Source organism: Juglans microcarpa x Juglans regia, chromosome 4D, assembly GCF_004785595.1.
Source record: "Juglans microcarpa x Juglans regia isolate MS1-56 chromosome 4D, Jm3101_v1.0, whole genome shotgun sequence".
Classification (NCBI taxonomy): domain Eukaryota; kingdom Viridiplantae; phylum Streptophyta; class Magnoliopsida; order Fagales; family Juglandaceae; genus Juglans; species Juglans microcarpa x Juglans regia.
Window position 1 is genome coordinate 16,445,362 of NC_054600.1, and position 12,108 is coordinate 16,457,469.

Consider the following 12,108-nt stretch of genomic DNA (forward strand, 5'->3'; position numbering starts at 1 on the left):
ACATTAATGCAACCAATATGCATTCATACGACAAAATCCACTTAGCCATAAAATACCATTTTTTCCCAAAAATGATTATTTCCAACACACACCAAAATCTCATTTTGGCCCAAAAACATAGTCTGTCATTTTCCTAGAAAATGATTCACACAAAACAAACCAATTATCGGACACTGTAGGCGGGAATCGCAGGTGGGACTCTACTACCGTCTTTGCTTACCACCATCCCTACCGCATAGACCGTAGGCGGGAATCACAGGCGGGACACAACTACCATCCCTGCTTACCACCATCCCTACCGCGTGCACCGTAGGCGGGAATTACAGGCGGGACTCTACCACCATCCCTACAGTTCCTTTCCACATAATGAATATTTATCACACACAATGAATACTTATCAGAGCACTATAGGCGGCAATCACAGGCGAGACTATACCACCATCCCTGCTTACCACCATCCCTACCGCGTGCACCGTAGGCAGGAATCACAGGCGGGACACAGCCACTATCCCTGCTTACCACCATCCATACCGCGTGCACCGTAGGCGGGAATCGCAGGCGGGACTCTACCACCATCCCTGCTTGCCACCATTCCTACAGTCTCTTTTCCTTTTTCTCAAACCAGTCAATCCAGTTATTTCAAACACATGAAAATCATTTCACATGAAAATCTAATTTTCAGATAAACACATAAACATGTATGCAATCATGTGAAAATCCAGTTTTCATTAACAAACATGAACATGCGTGCAAATATGCCATATACATAAAACAATACCACAACAACCAACAATTCACAATACCAACCAAACACACAACTCCGTCCATAATCTATCCGACCCCCGAACTCCTTGGACTCAGTCCGGCATGTCCAACCAGATCACAATAATATGTGTTAGTACAAAAATACATTTAAATCACGAAAGTTCTTTGAAAAAATACTTATAGTGCTATATTATAATTTCTGGAGGACCACAGAGTTGCAAAAGGTAGCGGCTCAGCAACAAAACAGTGTAAAATACACTGTCGCCGTGGGTCTCAAAAACTCACTTTTCAACGGAGACAAACTAAGACCCGAAATTGATAGGGTATGGCCTAGAGAGGTCGGTGAAGTTAATGGTGGTGGTGGTTTGCCGTGGGCGGCAGCGCAAATGGTGGTTTTAGGCGAAAAATACCCAAATTGGAAATGGGGTTGGATGTGCTTCACCGGTGACGGATCGGAGCTGGGGTTGGGTCCATTGGGTTGCTAGGAGGTCAAGGATGAAGTGGTGAAGAGATGGTGGTAGGAGGTTGCGCGGCGGCGGCGCGGGAGCTCAAAGAGTGTCGCGGCTTTGCATCGAGCGAGGGAGGAGCTGGGAATGGCCGCCGGTGGGTAGAGGAGGAGGAGGAAGGGGCAGTGAGGTACACGGTGGTGCACGACGGCGCAGAAAGTCTACAACCCGTATGGGTTTGACACGGCCAGTGGGGAGAGAGAGAGAGAGAGCGTGGGTAAGAGAAACCGAGGTGGGGGAGATCGCCAGAGTGTGGGGAAGGAGGTGGGACGGGCGGTGTCGCCGGACGAAGGCGCACGGCGGCGGACTAGGCGAGTGACGGAAAGCATGGGGAGAGAGAGGGAGAGCTGGTCGCACGCGGGAAAGAGCAGAAGAAGAAAAGAAGAAATGAAAGAAAAAGAGAAAGAGAAAAAGAAAAGTGGGGAAAAGAAATGAGGTCCAGTCCCCACATCTTGAGTCATAAAAATGATCCAATGAAAATGATTTCAAAACAGTAGCTCAATTAAAATAATTTAAACGTAATGATACAATGCAAATAAAATAATTAAATCCAACAATCAATTAATTTAAAAGAAGAACAATTTAAATGCATAACAATAAATAAATATTAAGAAAACATAACAATTAATTTTCACAATTTAAAGATCATAAAATAACCTATTTAAAATATCCGATAATTATAAAATAAGAGAATAAATTTTTGAATTATTAAAAATAATCCTTCAGTGAAAATACACTAAAATACGAGGTGTTACACACACTCTCTCTAAGGTTGTGTTTGTAGATCTGAGATTCTGTGTTTGTAGATCTGCTTTTTGGGTTTCTTTATTTTTAAAATCTTCTAGCAAAAACGTGTTTGTAGATCTTCATGCTCGCAACACTATAAATTTTGTAAAACTGTGTATACTTTTTTGCTTCTGAAAAATAATGTTCAAATGCTTTCTCGGTTTGTATATCACTTTCCTCTCTCGTTGGTTGTTTACCCTAACTAAGCTACTGTCGTCTATTTTCATCACAGAAAAAATTGCCGGTATGGCTCTCTCTCTCTTCTCTCTCTCTCTCTATGTATGTCTCTCTAATCTTGAATCTGGGTCTGATTTGATTTTGATTTTGGTTTTTTTTCCTTAATCTCTAACCTATTTTCGATTTTTTCTTTCTATTAATCTCTCTAGATGCTGCGATTGTGTTCATTAAACTTTTTTTCCATTCTTTTTGGTTTGGATCTGGGTTTAGTTTGGTTTTTTATTTTTGTAATCTCTAGTCTATTTTTGATATTTTTTTTCTTGCTATTCATCTCTCTGGATGTTGTATGTCAAGAATAGGAAGTTCTCTATTCGTTTTCCCTTTCTTTTGGTTTGGATCTGGGTCTTGGGTATTTTTCTATTTGTTTTGTTTTTTTTTATCCTGAATTCTAGTTTATTTTCAATTTTTTTTCTTCCTAGTCATCTCTGGATGTTGTATGTCAAGAATCTAAAGTTATCTATTTCTTTTTCCCTTCCTTATGGTTTGGATCTGGGTATGGGGTTTTTTTGCTTTTGTTTTTTTTTTATTTATTTATAGTCTATTTTCTATTTTTTTTTTCTTGCTAGTTATCTCTCTGGATGTTGAGACTATGTTCATTAAACTTTTGTCCCCTTCCTTTTTGGTTTTGTTTTGAGTTTTATATTTTTTCCTAATCTCTATTCTATTGTGAGTTACTTTTTTCATGCTATTCATTTATCTGGATATTGTATGTCAAGAATATGAAGTTCTCTATTTCTCCACTGAGTTCATTAAACTTTTTTTTCTTTCCTTTTTGGTTTGGAACTGGTTTTGGTTTGGGTTTGTTCTTTTCTCTAATCTCTAATTTGTTTTTGTTCTTTTCTTGCTATTAATCTTTTTGGATGTTGTGACTGAAGCCATTTTTCTAACCTTCCACTCCTTATTGACACACTCTATATTATTATCTATATATATGAATACCATTTGGGATATGATTTTTTACTAATTTCTTGATTTTCAGTTCTTTGTTTCCCGCAGCTCACAATGAAGATGATAAGGGAGCTTGACTTCAAATGTTCTTCCACAGTTCTTTGCTGCTGTTATTGAATTTTTCACTATTTGCTCCTTGTAGGCTTGTAAAGTTAATGACTTGCAGTACGATGTAAACAATAATATAAAGTCTGTAGTGTATCGTGTATGTTAATGTCTATTATTATTTATTTTGTTTTATAAAAATTTGAATAGGCAATAAAAAAGTTCCAAAAAATGCCTGCAAAAATATTTATTATATATAAAATTCCCAATAAAAATGACAAATATAAAAGCCTACAAAAAAAGCCATTGAAAAAGTGTTAATTTTTTTTTTTTAAAATGAGTTTTAAAAGTCGTAAAAACTAAAAGCATAATTTTTCTGAAAAAAAAAGTAAAAAATTCAAATATCCGGATTTAAATATCTGCCTAGGTTTCAATTCGGTTTATCCAAATAGATATCCGTCCGCTTTTAAAAAGTCAGATTCGGATCCTCCTGGATATCCAGATCTGGATGCACAATCCTAACTAATGGCTAGCCTTTTATGATGGATAAAACTAGGTAGAGTTGTTTCTTAGCCACTCTTTGAAGCAAGGAGTGTATATAGACATCGATTTGCCCTTGTCCAAGCACTATTTATAATTTCTTTGGGACTAGAAGTTGCAGGTTAACTAAATGACACTTTTTCAACCAACGAAAATATGCTTTGCATTTTCTTTGTAAAATTAATCCTATTTTTCGTTAGTTGAGAAAGCATTGGTGCTCCAAACATAGTATTTTGTCCTACAGCAACCCCTCCAAGTTACTCTTACGTTATCGAGGAAAGAGCAAGATATACCTGATTGAATTAGACCAATCCATCAGAAATTTTAATCACCTTATTTGCTATAAAAACATAACAGTCCTTGAGACCGTTGTATGATTTATACTAAGAGAAATTATATATACAAGTCTTAAATATATAAATCTCCTGTAAGCTTTTATAAAAAAAATAGACTCCACCATAAAAATGTATGAAAAACTCATTTTTTATGGAACTAACATTTTTATAAAAGCCTTATGCAAAATTTATGTATTTAAGACTTATACCTAACATCCATAAGATTGTTGTGTGATTTATGTTAATTAACATTGCTTAGAAATTCTTTCCACCCAAAACTTCTAAGCGATGAAATTTAATTCAAAATTTGTCATACCATGAGGTGTTTTTCCTAAAAAGAAAAGGACAATGATTGAATCTTAACATCGATAAAAATATAATGTGTTAAAAAGGATTTTAAGAGTTTTACAAATAATGTTAGTAAAGTTCTTCAAATTTACTGTTTAATCTTATTGTTTGATTTTAATTTTTTTAATTTATTTTTTTACTTATTGGTTTAAAAAAATAACTATTAAAGAAATTATGTTTTTTTTTATATATTTTTTACTAATTAAAAATATTAGAAACATATTTAAAATAAAATTAAAATAAAAAAAATTTATAACCAGCGATATGCCAGCTATAAACGGTGGACTGCAGCTAGAATGATACTTTTCAAGATAACACTGAGTGATTTGGAATTATTAGGGGAGGGATGTCGTGTCCCATCACCCACTCACTTGTCACCACTAGCCCGTCCAACATCGTTAGGACCTTTGTTTTTGTTTCGGCCTAGGTCGTGTAATTGATGTCAAGTCCTTGGCTCCGCACTCAAAAGCATTTACCTAGAATTAACATTTGAATATACTTGTCTTAACAAACAGGTCAATCAATAAATTAGACTACTTAACAAGGCATTTGAGACCCATCTCTTTAAATGAACAAAAGGTTTGACCTTTACTATCTAATACTCGCTCAAATTCGATTAATTTACATCCCCAATAATGATTTTTAAACTAAAATTATTTTGTAAATGTTCTATTTCTAGTCTCTCTTATTTTTCACATTTTTCTTAAGAGTATTTTCAATGTTTCTTCCTCGGAATATTTATAACAAGTCTAACATGTACAAGAAGTTATACTTACTTTTAAGAAATTAATTAATAGATATACAAATAGTAAATTTAACTTTATTACATCTTTTTACATAATCTAAAAAAATTAAAAGGAATATTAATACAATTACCAAAGACTATTGAGAATGAACTATAAATTGAATTAAAAGGAATATTTACAAACCAATTTCTTGATATGTCCAAAGCATTTTATTGAAGTGAATTTTACAATAAATAAAAAATATTAGTGTTTTAATTTTAATATAAAAAATTCTAATCATCATCTATTTTTTTTACCATTTTTTTATTATTTTATAATATGATATTAGATAATAAATTTATAAATAAAATATAATAAATACTTTTTAGATGAGCGTAAGAATTGAAACGATAATCATTATACTTTAACATTCTCCACGGTACAAAAATTAAGAAAAAAATAATAAAAAATAAGTAATGATCTCTGTCAGACTGTCAAAGTCTACGCATATATTTTCTGCGAGTGGGGGAAACCCACTTGTGAAGCGCATTCTCTCTCTGTTTTGCAGACTGCATATTTTTGAACGCAGAGATTCGTGGTCTGTTGTTCGGATTCAATCGGAGGTACAATCATGATCTTGTTTGATGTCTCTCATATTCTTTTGATTTCCTCACCTTACCGCTATTATCTATCCATTCCTTTTATAGATCTGAACTTTTCAATTTTCTCCCTTTCTGTTGCTGAGGATACAAACCCAAGCCTTTGAAACTGTAACTGCTTATCCATTTCTCTGTTCTTGTGTCCTCAATTCTTATTGATCTAACTTTAGACTCGTCCAAAAATCTTGATGTAGGAAGCACTCTTCCTGAGCTTTCTGATATTTGGTTCAGTACGTAATCCCATTGTGCTGAATTATGCGTTGTTTTCGTACTTTCTGAGCTTGTTGACGTTAGAGGAATCAAACTAAACATTATATGCGCTTATGTTTTGGGACTAGCTTTTAACCAAAGTTATTATCCAACATGAAGTAAACCTGTGTCGGTCAATAAAAATGCAGTGAGGGGTCTGGATCCAAACTAGAGATTTGGGTGAAATTTTACGGTCGTTTCATCTGCGACTGTGACATGGCCACGAATTCTGTATGCTCAATTCCTCGCCGCATTTTAGTTTTGAATTTATGCTGTTCTAACAAGGATTATTCCAGAATAGCATATGTCATATGTACAGATCATGCGTAAATGTCTGCTAGGATTAAGTGATGATGATAAACGGTGAATTTAATTTGCCTGCCTCCAGGGATTTGTTGCTGTTCTCAATGTTTGGTGTGTGCGGATGGTTACGAAGATATGAATCTCAAATTTAAATGTGTTATCTTACTCCCTTTCTTGACCTTCTACTAATCACGGGCTAGAGAAATCAAAGAAATCAACTTCAGTTTGACACTAAAGTCTTTTGTGCATTTTCTTACTCGGTTGAATGCTTCATCTTCTTCCCCAGTTTAAGGAAAGATTTCAGATTGGTTATATGTGTGCTGTGATCGTTATCAGGACTGTTTTGGATAAATGAATGTTTTTCCTTTTTGCTTTGTTATTGACTGAAGCCTTTTCCCTGCTATATGTGATTGGCTTCTGGAATTGTGGTGTACCGTGCTTGATTTTTCGTTAATGAATGGTTCACATCTTGCCTTAAAATTTCAGCCCCTGCAAGCTGTACCTCAAGCTTTGCCATCATTGTGATGAATCGGATGTGATCGGATTTCTCCTTCACTCCTGCGTTTCTGACCACTCATCTCTTTACAAAAATAGATATTCTGTATCTGGTTTTATTCTTCTGTCAGTCTATTTTATCAAACATATGAACTTGCTAAATAGCTTCATGAACCAGACAAAAAGATCATATTTTGACAGATGAGTCCAAGGCTTAGTTTAGTGTAGATCGGATGCCATGCAAAATCCCTAATGTTCTCAAAACAATGAATTTTTATTTTTGATTGTATCTTTAAATAAGGCTTGTATTTCTAATTTAGTGTAGATTTCTATGCCTTCTTAAATATAAGTCACACTTTTGCTGCATTCAATCAATTATCCCTAAAAGTTAATCCTCCCCATGTTTTGATTCAATCATCTTAACTAAGACAAGCCTTAGTGTTCGATTAAAATCCTATTGGATGATATGGAATATATTAGTTATCCTATTGTTATATAACTTTCTTAGTACTGTGTTAACGATATTCATTGTTCTCAGATGTATGCATTCTTTAGAAATTTCAGGTGGCACTGAATGGATATCAGGCAAGAAAAAAATTGAGAAAGTTTGGTCATGAAAGTTATTGAATGGATAATAGTGATTTGTTTTCATTTCTTTTAATTTAGCATCGCATAGCCCAGTTATAGCAAAATTGTGAAATAACGTATGTAGTGGTAAGTTAAAAGAGTTGTTATGAGGTTATGGAGAGTTTGTGTTTTTGCTTCCTGGGGTAGCATGATTGTGTGTGCGGTTCTGGTATTTTCTCAATCCTTCTTTCTGGAACGATACATACCTGACACATAATTGCAACTGTTACACATTTTCTATTCTCATCAATTTTGTGAATTTATGTTACCTTGTTTCTTCCATGCTAGCCACTGTAATGAGACTTTTCAGTTTATTTCAATTCTTAGGAATGTTAACCTTTGGTTGCTTTGCTTGGATTATTTATCTGTGATTGAGCATTTTTAGTATTCAAATCTATGTTGGGAGCTGGTAGCACCTTCTCCCATTCCAAGAATAGGGTGGAGGGTTCAGCCATTGGTTGAAGAGTATAGAAAGGAGAGGAGATGGAATAGTTATCATTTTGTTTGTTTGGATGCTTAAACAAATATTAGTATGGGAGACAAGAATCAGAATTACCCCTTCCCTTCCCTTCACCCGGTTGTTTGGCTGAAGGAAAAAGAGATGATATTATGAGGTTCTATTTTTAAAAAAATTTGAAACTAGATTGAGATAAGTGATAAAAGTTAGTTTAGACGTTGTTAATAATTTTTAAGGTATAAAAAGGAAATAGGGAACAACCCATTAGAACTTCGCATTCTCTGATTTCCCCAATTTGAAGGAATTGAAATAAGGGGTTTTAGGTGGTATCATTCCCTAGAAGCATAAAATAACATCCTGAACAGGGTGCAGGATAAACGCCTTTCCTATCATCTCCTTCCATCCAAATGTTCCCTGCCAACTAGCCTAATGAAGAATTTGAAAATATCATCACTAATTTGCTGATTTTTTTTTTTTTTTTTTTAAATTTTGTCAAGCATATTTTCCTGAAATTTTGTAGGGTAAATTTCCTACTCCCATCTGTCTATATATGATGTTTTTCTTAACCTGAACGTGTTCAGGATCCATGGCCCTGGTTACAACTGCTGAAGTTTGTGATGCGAACCCACAGCTGATTTCAAGTGGTGAGCTTCGGGCACTCCAGCCAATTTTTCAAATATATGGCCGTCGCCAAGTCTTCTCCGGACCGATAGTTACCCTCAAGGTGTTTGAAGACAATGTTTTGGTTCGTGAATTTCTTGAGGAGAAGGGTAATGGCCGAGTTCTTGTGGTAGATGGTGGTGGAAGTTTGCGGTGTGCAATACTAGGGGGCAATCCTGTGGTACAAGCTCAGAATAATGGATGGGCAGGCATAGTTGTTAACGGTTGTATAAGAGATGTCGATGAGATCAATGGTTGTGACATTGGGGTGAGGGCTCTGGCCTCCCATCCAATGAAAGCCAATAAGAAAGGTATGGGAGAGAAGCACGTTCCAATCACAATTTCTGGCACTAGGATCTCTGATGGGGAATGGCTTTATGCTGACACTGATGGAATTTTGATTTCCCGAACTGAGTTATCTGTCTAAAGGCATTTCCTTGAAAGACATTATGTGCAGGATGATATTTGTGTTGGGTAAGTTCTGTTGTATTGCTTCACCTATAAAAAAAAAGTTCTGTTGTATTGCTTCTTACTGTAAGCTGTTCTGGAGCTCAGTTTTGGACTTTTGCCTAGACTGTGTGGTGCTCAATGAAACATTATAGTCAATGTACGTTAATGTCTTTGCCCGTCTGAAATCATCATCTTCAAATCTCATTTGCGATCATCAGGTTCTATGCAATTGATAGCGAAGACGAAGTCAAAACAAAGAAAACAAAGACTACGAGAAAACCTGAAACATGGTGACATTCCTTCAAATGTCAAAATTGGACAAAGCTTAGAATACAAATCAATTTCTAGACTTGATTGTTGATTGTTGAAACAAAGTAATGGCTCAAATTCTGTTTTGATATAATTTCAAGTGAACATGATGAAACCCAATTTACACAAGAAATCGCATTAAATATATGTATTCACATTGGTTGAAACCAAACCCATCTAAAACTCCCCCACTTCTGAGCCATCTCCCAATATAATAATATCTTTGAGAGAAACAAAGCTTGAAGCATGAGCAATTGCGTTAACGTGTGTCAAGAATATACCATTAGGCTTCAACAACCTGAAGCTTTCTTGTCCAACATTATAAATGACCGGACAGCCTCCACAATTTATGACAATTTCTCCATTTTTCAAGACATTGATGACTTGGACGTGTTCAGGATTCCACCCTTGTTCCCATGGACTTAGAGATTTAATCACAAGCTCTCTGATCCAAGACTCCCTAACACCATATTCCTTCATCACCCAAATTTCAATATCCCATCCAGAAGCGTCGTCCATAACAATGGAGCTCAAAGAAAGACAATCTCCTAATATCCCAAGGTTTGAGCTTTTAAAGCTGGCATCAGAACATCTGGATAAAGGTAGTGGGATTGTTAGGAATTTCTCATTATCCAGATCAAAAGAACGGATAAGAACAGAACCATTGGGAAGCTTAACAAGCCAGTGAAGAGCTCCATTCACAAAAGTCCCAAACAAACTCCGATGGCGTGCGGGAGGAACATGCTCGGTTCTTCTCCAAGTGGTGCCACTTCCTAGAGTGTAGATCTCTAAAGACTCAGAATATTTAACCACTTTGTACTGCTTAGTCTTGGGGCTGAACCCAAACCCAGATACAAATTGACCAAAATCAGGCTTTGTTTCACCTTTTGGCAGGATTAAGTACTCACCCGTGATGGGATTTGATATGTAAATGGGATCGGCCATCAGAATATCACACGAGCAAATCAATCCATGGCATGAATTCACAAGAGTGGATTCAAGGTATGGGAATTGATTGAACTTGGCAATTATAGAAGAAGGCTCTTGTTCTTGAGGCTCAAGCAAGTAGAGTCCTCCCGAATTGCCATGGGGAAATAAGCTGGATTGAAGCACAACACCCATGGGTGTGCTTGCACAGTGCAGCTTGGCAAAACTAGGATCTAGAAGTAGTTCCCGCCATGCCTTACATACGTACCTGCATCGGATTACTGCTTCGATGTGGAGCTTGAGCAAGATTTCCAGCATGATATGCCACGGCAATTCTGAAAAATAGCATCTGCCACGGCCGCCGGCGCCGGCGGAGGTTTTTTGGTTATCATCGTCTTCGAGAACAGCATTGTTTGCTTTGCTGCTGCTGTGCTTGCTTTCCATGGAGGTGGGTGCCATCTCCTCGTGGAGACAGAGCCTTTTGTTTGTTTGAGGGCTGGGCCGTGGCGTTGGGTCCTCAGCCAGGAAACAATTACTTTTTTAATGGTAAACACCAATAAAGTCGTATGATTCACGCATGATTAGAATATTCTAATATCAAAATACCAAACCAGTTTCTTTCGTTTTCCTACTTTTATTTCAATAATGACATAATTACTGCAATCACTTGCCCCAATATATATGTAAATACACAAAAGCCATCATCTCTTTTCTGAATTTTATTCTCTTTGGTCACGTCAGATTATGCAACATTTTTTTTTATTTAAATAATTCATTTATTATACAATAATAAAAGACAACCGTTAGCCATAATTAGTCTTTTATTTTTTTGATTTTTTACATGTATTTTTTAATACTTTTTAAATATTTTTAAAAAAAATAAAAAAATCACAATATTATTAAAAAATACTTCCTTAATCACTAAGTAAAAATAAAAATAAAAAAATTTCAGCGATAAAAACAAGATGTAAAAACGAGTGGTGAGAGTAACATTTTTCTTTTAAAAATATGTGTGATTAAAAATGAGCATGAACATCATTTTATGAATCACATTTTATATAAATTTTTATTTAAATAATTAGATAATCACATAAAAATATATCACATCAATCAATATGATTGAAGATATTTTTCAAGATAAAAGATCAAAGGATATATATATATATATATATATATATATATATTATGTTAGGAACCTTTCTAAGGCAAGACTCTTCGGATTCATCCATGTAAAATAAACCCTGGTCCCATGCATCACACTCTCGAAAGTTTCTCTACACAAAGTTGGTGAAATCGTTGGCTTTTCACTAGAAGGTGTGACCTCAAATGATTGTTTGCACCCATAGGGTGTTAAACCTTGAACCTTAAAGAGAGTGATACCCCAAGACCAAAGCCTACACCACTCTTTTTTTTTTTTTTTTTTTTGAAATCAAGAATATCTCATTTATTGATATATCAGAGTAACTCAAACATTATACTATTTTTCTTTCTGTATATCACTAACTATCTCTATGGGGCTTTCTTCTATCCAAACCCTTTCCTCATAAAACTTAAATGCTAGTTTTACAAGTTTATGAGTTTTGTTATTAGCTTTTCTATATATAGACCTAACTTTCCAATCCACTTTGTCAGTTAATAACAGTCTAATGTCTTTAACTATGTTGCCATAATCTGCCCAAACTTCTTGCTCACTGTTTGTAGCCTTCACAATCATTTGAGAATCGCCTTCCAAAATCA

At 35.3% G+C, this 12,108-nt stretch overlaps 2 protein-coding genes across 4 annotated transcripts; one reads left to right on the forward strand and one right to left on the reverse strand.

The window, feature by feature from the left end:
• Positions 1 to 5,735: 5,735 nt before the first annotated feature.
• On the forward strand, positions 5,736 to 9,320 carry LOC121259793 (putative 4-hydroxy-4-methyl-2-oxoglutarate aldolase 2). Of its 3 annotated transcripts, XM_041161546.1 has the most exons (3): positions 5,747 to 5,858; positions 6,933 to 6,984; positions 8,607 to 9,320. In XM_041161546.1, exon 3 carries the CDS (start codon positions 8,612 to 8,614, stop codon positions 9,110 to 9,112), a length of 501 nt encoding a protein of 166 aa, XP_041017480.1. In that variant the 5' UTR covers positions 5,747 to 5,858; positions 6,933 to 6,984; positions 8,607 to 8,611; the 3' UTR covers positions 9,113 to 9,320. The 3 variants fall into 3 exon arrangements, with proteins under 3 accessions (XP_041017479.1, XP_041017480.1, XP_041017481.1); XM_041161545.1 differs by lacking the exon at positions 6,933 to 6,984 and having other exon boundaries at positions 5,736 to 5,858; XM_041161547.1 differs by lacking the exons at positions 5,747 to 5,858; positions 6,933 to 6,984 and adding an exon at positions 5,983 to 6,005.
• A 143-nt stretch (positions 9,321 to 9,463) lies between these two features.
• Positions 9,464 to 10,898, reverse strand: LOC121259792 (F-box protein At3g07870-like). The gene has a single exon (XM_041161544.1). The coding sequence runs from the start codon at positions 10,828 to 10,830 to the stop codon at positions 9,622 to 9,624; it is 1,209 nt and encodes a 402-aa protein (XP_041017478.1). The 5' UTR covers positions 10,831 to 10,898; the 3' UTR covers positions 9,464 to 9,621.
• Between the last annotated feature and the right edge of the window lie 1,210 nt (positions 10,899 to 12,108).

Bases quoted from the DNA above. Each gene is read 5' to 3' on its own strand.
- LOC121259793 (XM_041161545.1), top strand. From the start codon at position 8,612: ATGGCCCTGGTTACAACTGCTGAAGTTTGTGATGCGAACCCACAGCTG.
- LOC121259792 (XM_041161544.1), bottom strand. From the start codon at position 10,830: ATGGCACCCACCTCCATGGAAAGCAAGCACAGCAGCAGCAAAGCAAAC.